The 17,873-nt window shown below is 41.8% G+C and overlaps 1 protein-coding gene across 7 annotated transcripts in view; it reads left to right on the top strand.

Annotated features, from left to right (window-relative positions):
- Positions 1 to 17,873, top strand: part of Ppp4r4 (protein phosphatase 4, regulatory subunit 4) — a 90,893-nt gene that overhangs the window by 23,775 nt on the left and 49,245 nt on the right. For 5 of the 7 annotated variants that reach the window (XM_063262336.1, XM_063262337.1, XM_063262338.1 and 2 more), the window contains exon 3: positions 4,119 to 4,221. The exons of 1 other annotated variant lie outside the window; for it this stretch is intronic. In XM_063262336.1, the coding sequence (XP_063118406.1) occupies positions 4,119 to 4,221 (103 nt within the window). Of the gene's footprint in view, positions 1 to 4,118; positions 4,230 to 17,873 lie in introns of those variants that run through there. One more of the 7 variants, XM_039112759.2, reaches the window with a different exon arrangement.

Here is a 17,873-nt window from a genome sequence, read left to right on the forward strand (position 1 = left end):
TTCTGGAGGTTGGGTTTAGTTTTTCCAAGTGCTCCAAGGAGATTCTCAAACATGCTAAGTGTGAGAGCCACTTCTGTATCATGCTGAGTTCCCAACTGCATGTATCTCTTGACGTCGGGACCCTTGGGTTTCTCCTAAGCTGAGCATGAAGCTGAAGTAGAAAATGGCCGCTGTGGCCCTGGTGCTCACCTTGCTCAGCTAACAGCTGCCCTGCCTCAGGCAGAGCTTCTTGGGGGATTTTTGTCGTTGAGACAGGGATGTTCTTCACTGTGGGGAGTTGTCCTGTACACTGCAGGATGTTTAGCAGCATCCTGGGTTCTATCTGCTGGGTGACAGTATACTGTGATGGTGAGAGATGTCTTTATGCACTGTCTATGGACCCCAAACAAGTGGGTAGGGATGGGGAGTTCACTGACAACTGGACCGCGGGTTAGCATGGTTCGCTATTTACTGATGGTGCTCTCTGTGTTATCCATGCCATATTTTTTTTTCTTCCTGGTAAGAGAAGAACTGGGTTATTAATTGATTATAGAAATCTATTTTTTGTATTTGTTAGCAATTTTGAGAATTATGGTTTAGGTTCACTTTTTTGCCTCTTTATTCCTATGTGTAGTAAGCAGTGTCAGTCTCTGAATCATTACTGCTTTGTTAATATTGTATCAAAATCAGTGGCAGCATGATTTTCTCTTGAAGTAACTTGCTCATTTTATTTGGATACCCAAATAATTTTAAGTTCAACAGTTTATCTAAGTGGTGATTGTACTGGATTGATTTATTAGAATGCGGTATGTTCTTTCATTTTCTTCTAATTTTAGAAAAATTATTTTAAAATTTGTATGTCTGAGTGTTTTACCTGTGTGTATATCTGTGTACCACGTGTGAGCTTAGTGCCTGTGAAGGTCAGAAGAGAGCTCAGATCCCTTGGAACTGGAGTTGCAGATAGGACTACCATGTGGTAGTGGGTGCTGGGCGTTTTAACTCGGACCTCCGAGAGAATGGCAAGTGCTGTTAACTAATGAACTAAAAGATAGCTCATTATTTAATTTAAATATGTACTTATGTATGTAGAGTCAGAGGACAACTTTGTGGAGTTGGTTTTCTCCCTTCACCTGTATATAGGTTCCAGGAATTGAATGGCACTGTTACCTTTGAGCCATTTTGCCAGTCTGTTTTAAAAATAATGTTTTCTTTACCATTTCATACATGGTGTATAGTGTTCTCTGATTACTCACTCTCCCTTCTCCATACAAACGTTTTCCATTCATGTTCATGACTTGTGTCCTTTGTGTCCCATTGGGTTTAATCTGTAAGGTCTGTGTGACAATGGGTTTGAACTACCCATCAGAGCCTCCTGGGCTCAAAAGTGGGTACACAGCTCGATACTGCACCTCCCTCCTCTCAGAATGTTAGTTGCTAGCAGTAAGTGGTGGGTGTGGCCTTGTGAGCCCCTTCTCACCCACAGCTCTTTGTTGTTGGGGCCAGTCTTATTTAGGCCCAGTGCCAGTGTCTTAGCCAGTGTTCCATTACTGTGACACAACAACCAAAGCAACTCTTATAGAAGAAAACCTTTAATTGGGGCCGGCTTACAATTTCAGAGGCTTAGTTCTTTATATCACGGCAGGGAGCATGGTGGCAGGTAGGTGCGGTGCTAGAAACGTAGCTAAAACTACAGACTGATCCTTAGATAGGAAGGTCGGGAGAGACAGAGACAACTCATACACACACACACACACACACACACACACACTGAGCCTGGCTTCCTGGTGGCTAAGCAGTCAAATATACTAGCCTGTGGGGACAGTCTTTTTTTTTTTTTTTTTCCTATTCTTTTTTTCGGAGCCCAGGACCGAACCCAGGGCCTTGCGTTTGCTAGGCAAGCGCTCTACCACTGAGCCAAATCCCCAACCCCAGGACCAGTCTTTTTTAAACCATTTTTAACTTAAAAATGAGATCCCTCGCTTGATGCTCGTCCTTGGACTCTTCCGGCCAGCGTGTTGTATCTTTGTTGTCCTTCTTTGGTGTTACTTTTCTCATATCCTTTTTCCTGTTTTCCTGTTATATTTAAATTTTCTCTTTTTTCTTTAGCAATGACTGTTTCATTCACATCTTTTCTAACTGAGTCATTTTCCAATATCCTGCTGAATTTTATCTCCTCAGTTCTATGTTTTCATAATTAATAATGACTTACGATCCTTTTGTATTTTATACATTTCCTTAATTTTCTTTTGTTGACAAATAGTAGGTTATAGTTACCCTTTCTGTTATCCTTGGCAGTGTTGAACATGGATGTTTTGCCTTTGAGGTCCAAGTGTTCAAGCACACAGGCCTATATTCACACTTAAATCACAATAGTTGTGTATTTGTCCATGTGACTGATATTATCAGAAACTGGGTAACCTGAAACAATGTCTATTGTTTTTGTAGTTCTGTAGACCAGAAGCCCCAAATCAAGAATTCTAGGTGGAGGAATTCTAGGGAGACATCCATTTTTGGCCTTTTTCATGGACACTGCAGTGAGTGTCAGCATAGCCCTGGCCTGTGATGTCATCAGTCTGCTGTCCACTCATGTTACCAGACCTAAGTAATCTAGGATGCTCTCTTTCCCTCAGGACCCTTCTGAACATTAGCACCCCACACTCCAGGGGTAGGATGCAGGTGTATTTTAGGCATTACCTTTCAACCTCTGACAAGTAATGTGTTTTGAACTTTAGTTTCCACCTTCTGGCCATCTTCCTAGGTTAGCATAGCTCCCTAATTCATGCAACTCTCTTTTCTTTCTTCATGTTGTCTTTAAATGGTTTGTTATAAAGATAAGAGCAGTGGAATGATTGTGACACCCTGTATTCTGTGGTCTCCATGCTGCCTCAGGCCAAGACTTGCTCCCTGGCAGGCAGTTTCCTCATAACTAGAACATGCTTCTTATGACAAATCTGCACAACTCTGAAGAAACAAAATATTACCTAGAAATCTATGTGAACACCTTATATTTAAGCTCACATACATCTCATAAACCATGAATAAGTCTTGTTGCAGTTACTTTTCGGTTGCTATGATAAAACACTGTAAAAGAGTTTCCAGTTTCGGAGGCCATCACCATCACGGTGGGGAGCAGGGGAGCAGGCAGGCACACAGTGCTGGAACAGTAGCTGAGAGCTTACTAGAAACACAACCTCGAGGCAGAGAGAGGGAGACTCAGAATGGCTCCTTTGAAACTCAAAGCCCACCTCCAGTGACACACCTCCAATGAGGCCACATCTTTCCCAAATAGCTTCACCAACTGGGGACCAAGTATTCAAATATATGAGCCCATGGTGCCATTCTCCTTCATATGATCACAGTTCTATTTGAATAGCAGTAAAAATAATTTAAATTCATTAAAAGTATGTAACTAAATGTAGCACCACCAACATTTAAGATGGGATTTCTCTCCAGCACTTGACATGCTTGCAAAACTGGTGTTGCTCAGGCTGTACTTTAAAAAAGTGTTTGTAGTTCATGGAAATGTTTTTTTTCCCAGAAGAATTAGAATACTTTTCCAAAGTATTTAGGCCTCTAGAATACCACAAAGGTTATTTTGGGAACAAAGCCTCAATGCATGTTACACCAAAAAGGTATTATATAAAATGTCCGAGTGGCCTGTTAGAGAATTGAGTGTATCTTTTAGAACTTTCTTGCAGTTAATGGAGCCAGTTTACACAAATCATTACAGTGTACTCGAAATCGTGTTTTTAACCTATGTTATTATAACTGTTGCTGTGATTATTATTTTACTATTTTGCCATAATGCATTTTTATTATTTATAATAAAATTTATAAATATTATTTATATATATTTTATAAAGTAGAGCAAACTGTCAGATTTCAGAGAAAAGTGTAAGAGAATTTTAAGGTATTAGTAAGATTGCTAACACTTAATGACATGTGTATAAACTGTAATGTCTGCATGTATTGATTATAAGATTTAACAACATTTTATTTCTGTTTTATTTTTATATATCAACAATATGTTTAAAACACTGTAAGGAAGTCATTAAAAGCAGTCATTTTTCAAATTAACCCATTAAATTAAAAATTTAGCTCCTAATTTTAAATTTAAAAATTTGCATTTTCCTTGTAAGTGCTGGTCAAGATATCCAAGGAGCAAGTGTGATTGCAAATCTTCCATTTTTGATGCGACAGAATCCTACCGAGACACTTCGGAGAGTCTTACCCAAAGTCAGAGTAAGTTGGTATGAAATAAGATTTCAATTTCTTGTTCCCCCACCTCAATAGCAATAATGTTTGTCAATACTGGGAGGAAAATTCCAGAGCTTTCATTGCTGATCGCTTCTATCTACTAATGGAGTAGAAGACATGTTATTATGTGTATCTGAATTATGATAAAAATATTTAGGAAAATTAGTTGTACAAGGTAGATTTTTAATAGCTTAAAATGTAACTATCTATAAAATTATAGGTATATCATTTGCTATTTCTTTTCGAAAGTTACCACAATAATTTATGTCTGTATTACCAGTAATAGCTTAACTAGGATCCTGCATGACCTGTGGTGACTTCTGAAGACATCGTATGAAGGGTGTTATTTTAGTTTATTTTTATTCCTCCCTAAATTTTTTCAGAACTAGCTTCTTGCTCTGAACGTAAGTGTTTTCTCTACTATCACATTTCTTCTCTAAGTACATAATGCCCATCGGTTATTAATAATTCAGGGTAGATATTTAATGACCAATATTTATTATTTATTTGTACCTGTGTGCAGAGAACAGTGTTTTTAAACAAGGATTTGGTGAGCAATCCAGACAGCAGTCTTTGTGCTGAGTTCTCCTGCATCATAACCACTGATGGGGTCAGAGGTTGCCTGCAATTGGAGATAATACTGGCTAGGAATGAGCTTTGTGTACTTGCCCCCAGTTTTCTATTTGGTTATAACTGTTTACAAATTAATTTCTACATATTTAAAAACATAATCATTAGAATATCTTTGATGTTTACTTTTTGGCATGATATGTGGTGTGGTCCCAAATGCTGTCCTGTTTATAAGAAGCCCACACTTCTATGAGACAATATGAGGTATTATTGGGTGCCATGGTGATTCGTGAGTGTATTAAGCTTTGTTATGTCTCTTTTCCCAGAATCATGCCCAGTTTTGAAGTGAGTAAGCTTATATAGATCATGTCTAGTTATACATTCGATTTTGGTGGTGTTAACTGACCCAACATTGTTATCATGACAGCCAGAGGTATCAGTTAAATGGTAAAATCATCTTGGCTAGGGAGTTAATATAGGTAAGAAAGTTAAGTTTAAAGTAAAAGAAAAAATCAAACATTCTGCATATTGTGTTGAGCTGGCTGAGTCTGGTCCACAGAGAGCAGATTGAGTGTCCAAAGTGAATGCCTGGCTCCCAAAGAGGTCAGCGGAGGTTATTATTAGGATCCCGAGACTGGAGTTCTAGTTTTAAGCTGCCACATGGCTTCAGGGAATTGAATCCAGGTCCTTTGGAAGAGCAGCCAGTAACTCGTAGTTGCTGAGCCATCTCTCCAGCACCCAGCATTCAGACATAAAAACAAGAATACAGGATGTGAAGTAGACAGCAGCAACCTTTAGAGGTTCTGCCAAAATTTTACTATTGTGCTCATATTAGGCAATTGAGTAACTCCTAAGAAACTTGCATATGTGAGGCTCTCGGCTCAATTCAGTCACCAGCACCAAAGCACCTCCCCTTAAAAAAAGAATATGCATTCATTTCATTTAGACAATGTATTTATACAGTCTCAAATGTATCTTCTGAGACTATAAGGTGTGCTTGAGTTATGCAAGATATTTTTGTTTCTTGAGACAGGGTTTCTCTGTGTAGCCCTGGCTGTCCTAGAACTCTCTTTGTAGACCAGGCTGACTTCTAATTCCATCTGCTTTTCCCTACTGAGTACTGACATTAAAGGTGCGTGCCATCATGCCCAGCTGAAGAAATAGTTTTAACACAGAACATTAATGATTGTTCAAAACTAATGCTCATTAATGAATTTGTTTTAAGAAAACATTTAAATTACTGAATGATTTTCATGTATGTATGTATGTATGTATGTATGTATGTATGTATGTATGTATGTATGTATGTATGTGTGTCAGGGTCTTATGTAACCCAGGCTGGTGTGGAACTCAGTCTGTAACTAACTGAAGATGACCCTGAACTTCTGCTGATCCTCCTGCCTCCACCTCCCAAGTACTAGTATTAGAAGATTACATCGTCATTCCCAGGTTATGGGGTTCAAGCCTGGGCCTCTGGACAAGCCAGGAAGCACTCTGCAGCTAAGCTACCGCCCCAGCTTTTTATTCTCTCTTAAGGTTAAGTAGCAGGCAACCATTGGTTGGGGCCTTCATCTCTCCTGCCCACACTATTTGAAGGAGTTACAGAAAAGGTAGGAGGGTCTCAGGTGGGAGGGGCGCCACGCCAGGAAAGTCCACAAGCCATGCAGATGGGTGCAGGGGCCCTGGCGTGTGGTGGAGCACTCTGTGCTCTGCATAGGAGCATTTGCGTGAAGCAGAGAAGATAGACTTAAGTGGGTAACAGCGAGGACAGTGCTTTTGTAGACAGCTTCACACACAATCAAAGAGGGCCAATGTTCATCAGTGCATTTTCACCCGTGAGACTTTGCCTGTTTGCGAATGATTTTGAAACTGCTGTGCTCAGAGAGCATCAAGACTTACTGGTTCTTCAGGCTGGCACTTTTTCAGGTCAGCCTGGCTTCTTCCAGTGATTACTTCCCGGTGATAAGCTGAGAGAACATTTTTCTCATAGCCACTCTGTTCGCCTTGCTATCCTGCTGATTTCTTAGTTAATTTTGAGGTAAAGCCACGTTGTATGCTGGAGTGAGTGAGCGAGCACTTAGTAATGATGACGTTTATGGTCTCTTGTGTTTATTAACTGAGCACTGCTGGCCAGGTGTGAGCACAGCTGTAAAGACTGAAGTAGAGGTGAATAAAGACAGGGGACTTGTTCTCTCAGAGGCTGCAGTGTGGTGGTGACCAGACTAACAAGTCATCAAACAAAAGGCTGACTCTCACTCGTGATTCGTGCTAACTGATGAGTGTAAGACAAACAAACGGACACTGAGACAAAGTAGTAAAGCTAACAGGAGACCTTCTATGCACTGGAAGGCAAGGAGAGCTTCTTAGCAACTCTGTGCCAAGCAGCAGCAGGTGCCCTGAGATGCAAGCGCTTGGTAAGTGTGGTTGGGGCTCGTGGGAAGGGTGGGGTATGAACAGAGACCAGGCTGGAGTAATGGCAGTGACATTGGATTTGAGGACAGTGGAAAGCTATTGGAGACTTTGAGCATCAGAGCTACTGTTTGTTCATATCTCGTGGCCATTTGATTAGTGTGTAGACTAGAATGGGTCAGTCAGGAAGCTCTAGTCAGAAGACTCTAAGAGTCGGTGGTAGGCTGGATTAACATGGTGAACTAAAGCAATAGAGTGGTGTGCATCGATGTCTCAGATACACTTATTAGAATGAACAGGATTCCTTAATGGATTGGAATGGATGAATTCCAATCGGGTTGGAGTGGGGAGCAGCATCCAGATGGTTGGTGTGGGCATCTGGGTGGTTTTCAGAGTGTGAGATGGTCCGTTGAACGCACAGGCAGTAGTAATCTGAGCACTTGCTAATGTTGGTCTTCCATGATTCACTTTGAGAGAACCTAAGAATACAAGCAGTGAGTATATCATGCAGAAGGTAACTATTCCCAGGGCATTATCACATTTGCGACTCCAGCCTAACCAGCTTTCAGAGCTCATCCCTTACTTTGCTTCACCTAAAAGAACACGAGGAAAGAGATATGGGGCATTTTGCTGGTCATGCATGTTATAAAATTATACTGGTGATGACCTTGTTTGTTTACTACATTTGCATTTTATCCTTACTACTGGTCTTAATTAAAATTTTTTTTAAATGAGGCAACCTGTTTCCACTGTTTTGAAAATGAAGGAATTTGGCCTTTTCTTTTCTTTCTTTTGTTTGTTTGTTTGAGGGAAGGTCTCTCTAAGTAGTCCTGGCTGTCCTAGGATTTTCTATGTAGATCAGGCTATCCTCAGACTCAAAATACTCCTTCTGCTTCTGCCTCCCAGTGGCTGGGATCAAAGGTGTGAGGCACATCTAGCTGAGATGAAGAAACGTTGACCTTAAAGCAGCAGGCGAGATGCTGGAGAGATGGCTCAGCAGTTAGGGACGGAAACCCGAGCTCAGCTCCCAGCCACCAGAAAAGGGAGTTTATGACCACTGTTCCAGCTCCAGGGAAACTAATGCCCTCTTCTGGCCTCTGTAGGCATTGAACTCTCATGTGTTCATACATGCATACACACACATACACACACACACACACACACACACACACACACACATACACATACACACATGTACACATACACAGATACAAACACGTCCACACAGATACACATACACAATCATACATACTTAAAAATTAAATCTACAAACAAAATAAGTAAAATATAGAAATTAGGATTATAATTGTACTAATTTCATTATATTTACAAAATTTCCTTTCAAAACTAGATCCAAAGTAGATGGATGGACAACGTGTTGTGTACTTCTCAAGGTAGAATTTAAGTGAGAATCAAGAAAGAAAATAAGTTTTGATTTCTAATTTAAGTCCTATAAATATGATAATACTTCAAGATATAGTTATTTTAGTCTTGTTATATAATTTAATCCTATGGTCATTATTTGATCTAGTAATTTTCTACAACTTAATACATTGAATTCTGAGATGTTAAATTTTAATATTGAACTTGGGCTTATGCTCTCTGGAAGTGAAGGAATTTTTATTAAACTCTGTATTCCTTTATAAAATCACAGATGAAGGACTTGCCTAACACAGTATAATGGACTCCATTGTAATACAGCACCAAGCAGTTCTTCTTGTTCCTTGAATTTTTTAATTCATTTACTTGTTCATTTTCTTAAATTTTGTTCCAAGTATATGACATAATATTATCATTCAGCAGAAAATGTGCAGTGTCAGGCACAGTGAATCACTATAGTGAGTATTTACTCAGGTCCTATAGGGGTCAGCTATTGGATGTTTTATGGATTTAATCTCTGAGCCAAGACAATGGTTCTGTGACACATCCCACAGAGGAAGAGACCCTAGTTAACCAACCTGCCCATAGCAGTTCGTCAGCCTCATGATTGGCTGATCTGATTGCAGATCTTTAATGTATAATTCACTCCTCAGCCCTTGCCACCTTGTCTGGTTACTACATCAGCTGCACACGGGACCAATTGCTTCTACTTTGCCACCTAGAAGCCACTCACCCAGAGAGGGCTTTAAGAAATACCAACCTTGTGTGTGAAAATTATTACTTAAATGGTGAAATGAAGTGACAGAATGCTGTCCCCTTCACTTACCCTCCCTTTATCTCTAAGAATCAAGCTCTGAACCTGGGAAACTGTAAATTCTACTTTATTGTAGAACAAGCTAATTTCAAAATGTGCTTAAATCATGGATCTGGAGATAGATGGTCTTGGATCATTTAGATGGGGCCCAAATGCCAACACATGTCTTCTAGTAGAAGACAGAAGATGGGGTGGGAAAGACAGCAGTGAAGACAGAGAAAGATGGGGGAAGCCTGGAAGGGACAGCACAATAGCCAGAAGCCTGTGGTGGGAATGTGGCACTGATCACCTTGGTCTGAGTAACGCTGCTTTTAGCACATCTGCCTCCTAGAACTATGGGAGAGTACATTTCTGTCACCTTAATGCATCCAGCTTCTGTTAATTTGTAATAGACGCTGCACGGAAACTGAAACAGATCACTTTTCATTTCAGATAGAGTAAAGCTGCCTACCATGTCCTTTTGGACCTTGGCACCTACAATCTTTCCCTTTTCCATAAAGGCAGAAGTCTTTGTCACTTGGCTTGTCATTCTATGCTCAGAGCCTGGAATGGCGTTTGGAAATAACAGGCACTCACAGGCAACTTTGGGAAGACTGTTGATTGAACTTAATGTTCTGAGAGAGTCAGCGTCTACCTGAGACTGTGATGCATCGAAACACTGGCCTGACTCACTGGCCTTCTGGAGTGAGTCATCGTCGGTGCCATCTGTAACACTGACCTGTGCTCTCAGAGACACTTCACAGGGGTGGGCGGGGAAGATGAAGGACACAATAGAAAGAAGACAACAGAAACGCAGGCTATCAAACCAATATGAAATTTGATTATTTAAAGTTGGTCGATGTGATATAGCAATATTTTGATTCAGCAAAAATCTACCACATCCACTTTTAGTACTGTTTATGACATTATTCTCCTGAGTTGACACAGTAAGAAAATACCAGAAATATCTTCCAGTGTGAAGAATGCAGCATTTTATACTGAATACAGACAGATTCTTAAATGATCTCATTTTGAAATTTGAATAGAAAGCATTCACTCTGCAAATAAAGACGTTTGTGAATGAAACACTGCATGCATTTTAAAGTCTCGTTGGAAGTGGCACAGTTGAATGGACAGTGATGTGAGGATCACTCACTGTGGGGCAGGTGCTGTGCTTCATGCCTTAGTACATTGTCCAGCAACTGTCAGCGCTGTCTGACATTTGCACTCACTGAAAGCTGACATGGAACTTACTCGCAATGTTGGGCTGTATTATTAGGTTTCTAAGGAGCATGAAAGAATATAATTGATTTTGATGGTGCTCTGAAAAATAAACTTAATATCCCTTAACTAAGGGGTGGATGAGTGTGAGTGAGCGATACAGATTCCTTTCTCCTTTGGTTTGCATCTCGGAGACGTTCCTCTCTTCCTCACCATAGTTGACATTTTCTGAGATAACAGTTTAAATTCTGAGAAAAGCATAAAGGTTTCATGAAAGCAACATAATTATACATCTTAAGAAGAGCATGATGTCCCCGGACCCCTGCAGGTCACAGACAGCCTGTGGTGGAGCATACCATTCCATTGGCTGACATTCTGATTGCAGGCAGGGAAAGAGGAGAGGGGGAAGATTCCCCACAGTGGTATAAGGTTAATGGAGGTTTCCAGCATCAGGGTAAGAATCAATGGTGCGGAAAGCTTTCTGGTCTAGAGGTATAGAGTTATAGAACAGTCTCCCAGTTCTCCAGGAGAGAAAATGGACACAGCTCCAACCGGAGGAATTAGAGCAGGAACGCACAGTGGAGACTGCTCTTTTTGTTTTATAGTGCAAAACAAATTGTTGTTAACCATAGTCATTCAAGTTTAGTGTCTGATTGTGGTTTTGTATCTTATGTTTGTTTATATTTAAGGATGAAATAGATTGGCATTACTAATTATTTATAATAATAAAGTCCTATGGAAACTACACATTGAGGGGTGGTCAGAGGATCCTTGTGTCCCAGCCTCCCAGGTGTCAGAATTACAGACATGTGTCACCATATTCAGTATTTAATATTCTTTTTACCAGATCTAAAGTTTGATTTGTGCTTCATAAAACTCTTTAGCAGTGTTCTTATATTTGCTTCTCAGTCATTTTACCATCCATCCCGCCTGTGATAAAAGTGAACTGAATCTTCTGAAATTCTTTTAAATGTGCAGTTGAGCTTAAAAGAATAAAAAAAAGTTACCTGGGCTCAAAACTGGTTTCTAAAACTAGGTTAGCCTCTAAATCCACACACTCATATCCTTCTAGAACCTGTCAGGTAATCACGAGGCTGCCCCAGGAGCTGACGCTCAAGAGCGAGATGATGCTGAGTCTCGGATGTCTCTACACTGTTGGTTTGCTTTACTGCAGACTGTCGCACTGGCTGGTTTGCTTTACTGCAGACTCTGTCGCTCTGGTGAGGCTTCCTCTCACAATCCCAGTCGCTACTTTCTGAGCACCAGTTCAAATGTGCCACCATATCTGAAGATGGCTACGCTTTTAATAGAATTTTACAGGTTGCAGGACAGTCTGTATCAGGTTGGGGTAACTTGCAACTTTGTGCTCAGCAGTGCCACCTATAGGTGTCCTCTGTTTGGGACAGAGCAATAGAATGAAGAGAGCCCTCCTTGGTGCTGTAGGTATGATGGTGATTAACTTCGACCGAGGCAAGGAAGCAACTGTGCCTACTGCCCCAGAACCTTCTCTTCGTTAAAGCAAAGGCTTGAAGAGGAAGGAGTAGAACCTGCTGCTTCTGGAACAGAAGATCCACTGTTTCTGTGGGAGTAGCAGAAGAAACAGCAGCCTCTTCTGGAGAAGAACGGACAGGTCAGGGCAGCGCACTGGTGACTGCTTCTGGAATACGGAGGGAACATAAGTCTCTTGCCCTTGAGAGGGGCAGGAGACGTTAGAGCCAAGACTGCACCCAAATAAAGCAGAAAGGTCTGCCAAAGGGAGAGGCAACAAGTTTGACACTGTCAAAAGCTACTCTGCTCCAAGAACTAGCCATGGGACACTGGAAAAGCTCCATCACTGCAGTCTGGACTCCAGGGTCCTGACTAACATGGCACAGAATCAAGGGATGCACGTCTCTTATGCCCCCACTAGCCTAACACGCAGCTGTAAGCAACAGTGCTTTATTAACAGGGAAGATAGAGTGTGAGGAGAAACCCTGGCTTGAGAGTGCTGTGGATTCAGGGAGGAAAACCTTCCACATTTCAGGCTGCTGGCTAAACACAAAGTAACAGTGGCCCACTGTTGGAGGAATCTAAAGCTAGTGGTGCCATGGAGGTTACCATAGCAACAGTAAAGCTTAAACCTGGGTGAGATCCTGAGTAGGTTTATTGTCCTTCCCCCCATAACCTGCGTAGAACCACATGTCCGTCTCAGAGCTGTTTCCTCTGTCTTCAGTGAATAACTAGTATTGAATAAAACATTGCTAAATCTCAAAATAAAGAGGGAAATGACCAGGTATCAATGATGATCCAAGAAGTATGAGATAGGTAAATTAAATACTTGTGATTAACTTGCTACAAATCTGGTAGAAAATGATATGCATGAATACATAGGGATTTCAACAGAGAGCTATTCTAAAATAGTCAAATAAAAATGCCAGAAGTAAAAGAGTAGCGCTAGACGTGAATCGTGTGCTTATGGGGACTATGGACACAACTGGGTGAGGGTGATTTGTGAGCTGGAAGGAAGAAGTGAAACAGGCCGCCAACAAAGACAGCGGGTGCAGAACGAGAGAGAACTCCAGTGGTTCTGAGACTGTATAAAGTGATCTAGTAAACAGGTTGAGTCTCAGAGAAAAGAGGAAATAGAAGATATTATGGCCAAGACTTCTGAAATTAATGAAAGACAAGAGAATGCAGGAGAAACACACACAAATGCACATATTCCTGTGTACATGTGCGCTCTCTCTCTCTCTCTCTCTCTCTCTCTCTCTCTCTCTCTCTCTCTCTCTCTCTCTCTTTTCCAGGAACATATTGATAAAACTGCTAAGGTAATGGCAAATGGGACAGTCTTGAGAGTAGCCAGAAGGAAAGGAGCAGGAAATAGGATGTAGAGACAAGAACCCAACTTCTGGTTAGGAACACACTGCTGGTGGGAAGGAGAAATGAGGAAACTACGGGAAGACTGAGTTTCTCAACAAATTAATCACGCTTACTATGCCACTCAGCTGCTTCCCTGGTGTGGAGTAAGACTGGCACACACGCTTGTATGGAGACTCGGCCATGAAGGCATTGAAATTCATGATTAGTTGCAGCGGATGCTGAAAACAACTGAAATAGCCACTCACAGGGCACTGGTAATTAAATTGTAGCAGCATAGGCAGTGGATAATACTTTGGCTTTTATGAAACAGGGTTTCACTGTGTATTCTAGGCTGGCCTTGAACTTGTGATTTTGTGCTTCCGATTCCTTGGTGCTGGTGTTGTAGGTCTGCACCACCGTACCTGGATAAGGAGCTCACTGTATGTGTATTTCATTTGGCACAGGATTTTAAAGACTTACTAGGCTTACTCACTTCTCTACTTTGTGGCTTGTTTTATGTTGCTAGTTTGGAAACTCCTGAGCTATCATTTTTTAAATTTTCAAATGTGCTTCTACCTCTTTCCTTCCAGGCTTCCCATTTCTCATATAATTAGAACTTATTATTTTTTTTTTTTTTGTCTTTTACCTCTTCTCTCAATTTTCCTTTGTGATTTATGTTGAGTGTTTAGTCCTGACCCATTGTTCAGGTCACTTGTTTGTGTCTAACCTAATTTTAATTTTGATTTCTGTATTTTTCTGATCTGGAAATTCTACTTATCTTTTGTAAATCTACAATCCACTTAAATATATTAGAACTTTGTGTGGAAATTCTTTTCCTCATTCTCTCACAGAATACGTCTCAATCTTAGTTTTCCCTCCTTCCACTCTTCTCAGTCCCACCCTCTACCTCCCCTCAACCCCAGATCCACTCCTCAGTTCCCCTCAGAAAAGAACAGGCCTCCCTGTGGTATCAGGGACACACCAGGGCATACAAAGATACAATGAGACTAGGCACTCAGTTTTGTGACAAGCATATTTCTGAGGAGATACAACAGAAATATCTACTCACCCCACAAGACCAAAGTAAAGACACCACTAAACTCCAGCCTGATGAGCCCGTGAGTTTAATGGGGTTGTTTCCAGGAGCGCGGGTGAGGGCTTAACTATGGCAGCAGAAATGACTCAAAGACAGCTGCAGGCCCAGAGCTAGGATCCCGGAGCAACTGCACAGCTCCCAGGCAGTCCAACAGGCTGGAGAAAGCATCCTTTCCAAGGGATTCTGGTCTAAACCTCTTTGGGTAGCTTGGCCGGTCTCTGCTTCTCTCAGGAAGCTAGTTGGTCTCAGAGTTTCTTTGTCACTCGTGCAGCTTTATTGGTTGTATTCTCTGGGAGGGAGAGACCTAGTGAATCTGGTCAGTCACAGGCACTTCCTGAAGCAATTTGGAGTTATTTGCCTTCCTGCTGAAGGAGCATCTTTGCCCCATGGAATGTTTCAGACTCTGAGGAAACTTAGACACCAACTCCCTCTCTTTTTGTCAGTTACAAGTGGGCAGCTCTTACCTCTTGCCTGGCCACTCCACCCTCTCTGCCTTAGTGTTCTGCTCAGCACAGGAAATGTAGCCAGCTGCCTGCTGACTGAAGCCGGGAGCCCCCTGTTGAGTTGCTTCAGGCATTTTATCCAAGAGCAAGAAGACTGGCTGGTGCTAGAGTGCTCCTCTCCAATGGCTGAGCTCCCAAGGCCTCTGAAAGTCTGCCAGCGCAGCCTCCGTCTCTTGAGCTACTAGCCTGTGAAGACCCTCATCTAGAACCAGCAATGACTGAAGAGAAGCACAGTCAGAATTACACGCTTGCTTGTCTGTACTTGCATGGTTTCTCCAGGCCTAGTGGATACCTTTTCACTATCTTGTTCATTTCTATGTGTTTTCATGGAGACAGTTTTCATACTTTTGTCTAGATTTTTAAAATGATCCTTGTTGGAATATTGATGAAATTACCCCATCTGCCATTATCAAAAAGAAGTTCTTTTTTTCCTTGTTTTAATTTCAGAATGTTAGCACTGAGACTTATTTTTATTTATATGTGTGTGTGTGTGTAGGTGTGTGAATGTGTGTGTAGGTGCCAGAGGGGACATGGCAGATCCCCTGGGACTGGATGTGAGCGTTGGGAGCCAGACTAGTGTTACATCTCCCCAGGTGATGACCCTCAGGGTGTTAACTTTAAATATTTGTTTGTGCAACTGCATAGGTTTTAGATATGCATAGCTCCCTGTACATTCCTGCAGTCCCCTGTTTACTCACACAGGCCAGTTAATTCTTTTCTAATGATAGGAGCACCTCAGAACCTATGATTAACATTCTGACAAAGATGTGTGACAAATCTCCTTATGTAAGCATGCATTTAGATTTACTTATTTATTGTATGTGTATGAATGTTTTGTCTGCATGTATGCATGTGCACCAGGTGCTTGCCTGGTACTCTCGGAGGTCAGAGGAGGGGACTGGATTCTTGGAGGTCAGAGGAGGTTACAAGTAGGCCTGAGCCACCATGTGGGCTCTGGGAATGGGACTTGGGTCCTCTGCAAGGGCAGCTAGTGTTCTTAGCCACTGAGCCATCTCTCCAGCTCAACTCTGCTCCTAAACTCCCTTTTTTTTGTTGAAGTGAAATTGTGTTTGCAGTAGCAGTTCTCCCCTTTAACTCTATTTTCTCTTTAGAAAAATCTTATAAATCCATGCCTTTCAGTTCATCTCTATGAAGTCACTTACTGTTCTCCTTTTGTCTTTTATTGCTGTGATGAGACACCATGACCAAAAGCTTCCTGGGGAGGAAAGGGTTTATTTGGCTTTCGTATCTTGGGTTATAGTCCACTGAGGGAAACCTGGGCAGGAACCTGGAGGCAGGAATGACAGCAGAAGCTCAGGAGGAACACTGCTTACCAGCTCACCAGCTCACCAGCTCACCAGCTCACCAGCTCACCAGCTCACCAGCTCACCAGCTCACCAGCTTACTTTTTATGGCTTGCTCAGTCTGCCTCGTTATACCAGCTAGGGATGCCTACCCAGAGGTGCCCCCTCCCATGAGTCATTAATCCCACACCAATCATTAATCAAGAAAATGCCCTACAGGTTTGCCTGCAGGTAATTTGATGAAGGCGTTTTGTCAACTGAAGTTCCTTTCCCCAGATAGCTCTAGCTCGTATCAAATTGATAAAAATCTAACTGGGATACTAGATGAAATCTGTCTGTCTATATAGTGCATTGTTTGGGAGATCTATTCATGTCTCAAAGCCTTTCCAAAGTCAGCAGACCTAGAACTGAGCTTGTGAAATTTCTTTTTGTTGTTTTACATTTATTTATTTTATGTGTGTGCATTTAGGTGCATGTCACGGTGTGTGTGTATGAGAGAGCGAGCGAGCTGAGGGAAAAGGTAGGGTGGCCAGTTGGCAGGAGTCAGCTCTCTCTTCCTGCCATGTGCGTCTTGTGGAATCAAACACAGATAACCAGGCTTGGCATTTCTCCCAGCACCTGGGTTTCTTTCTCCCTCCTCTATCCTAAGGTGTTTCAGGGTTCTACTGGCTTAAGAGTTATCCAGGTACCTTTGGTTCTTATATCATTAGTCTCTGTGTAGTCTATTTATTTTATGTCATAAATACTTCTTGAATGTGTCCACTTCTAGCCACACTGTGCCCATGCTGGTCCCCGGGGCTGCGAAGGTTTGCTCTGGAAAGCACAGTGCTTTTCAAAGCTGTCCTAGTGCTTGCTTTCCTCTTCTAGTATGCTGTCTCTCTACTTCCCATTCTCTTTCAACTCTTAGTAGGGCAGGGCATTCTGAAGCATCTAGAGCTGTGTGTCTTCTGTTTAAAGCTCTGGGGCCTTTCCTCACTGAGCTGCCCGTTCACCCCGAAGCAAACCCACCTCCTGGCTCCAGGCACATAGATTGCTTTTTCAGTCCTTTTCTTTGGCAAGTTTCTTCACACTCCCTGGTGCTGCCGGCAGGGGCTGCTCTTTCCCAAGCTTTTGTTTTCCTGCCTCCCGCTGTGCCACCCTCTGAGTAGGTTTTCCTTTTTCTTTACACAGGCTGTTATATCTCAGGAGAGCTTTCTCTGACTCCTCCGATATTATCTCTAGGGCTCTCCCGGTAACTTGAACCTCTCATCCTTAGCTCTTCGCACAATTTTAGTGGTGGAATTAGCATTATTATGGAAATGTAAGGTACACTGCTATTTGGATGATTGCTAAGTCTCTAGCAATCAGCATAGACCTTGAACACGATTAGCTAGCTATTTCTTGAGTGTTCAAATGTCTGAACAAGAGTCATCCAAAGGGCAATAACCAGATCCTTTACTTTTCCCAACTACTCAGAGTCTGATTCTGGTTCTTAACAAATGTGAATGAAATTAAAATTCTGTCAGCTTAGGAATTTGATTCTT

The sequence above is a fragment of the Rattus norvegicus genome, chromosome 6 (genome assembly GCF_036323735.1).
Source record: "Rattus norvegicus strain BN/NHsdMcwi chromosome 6, GRCr8, whole genome shotgun sequence".
NCBI classification, from domain to species: domain Eukaryota; kingdom Metazoa; phylum Chordata; class Mammalia; order Rodentia; family Muridae; genus Rattus; species Rattus norvegicus.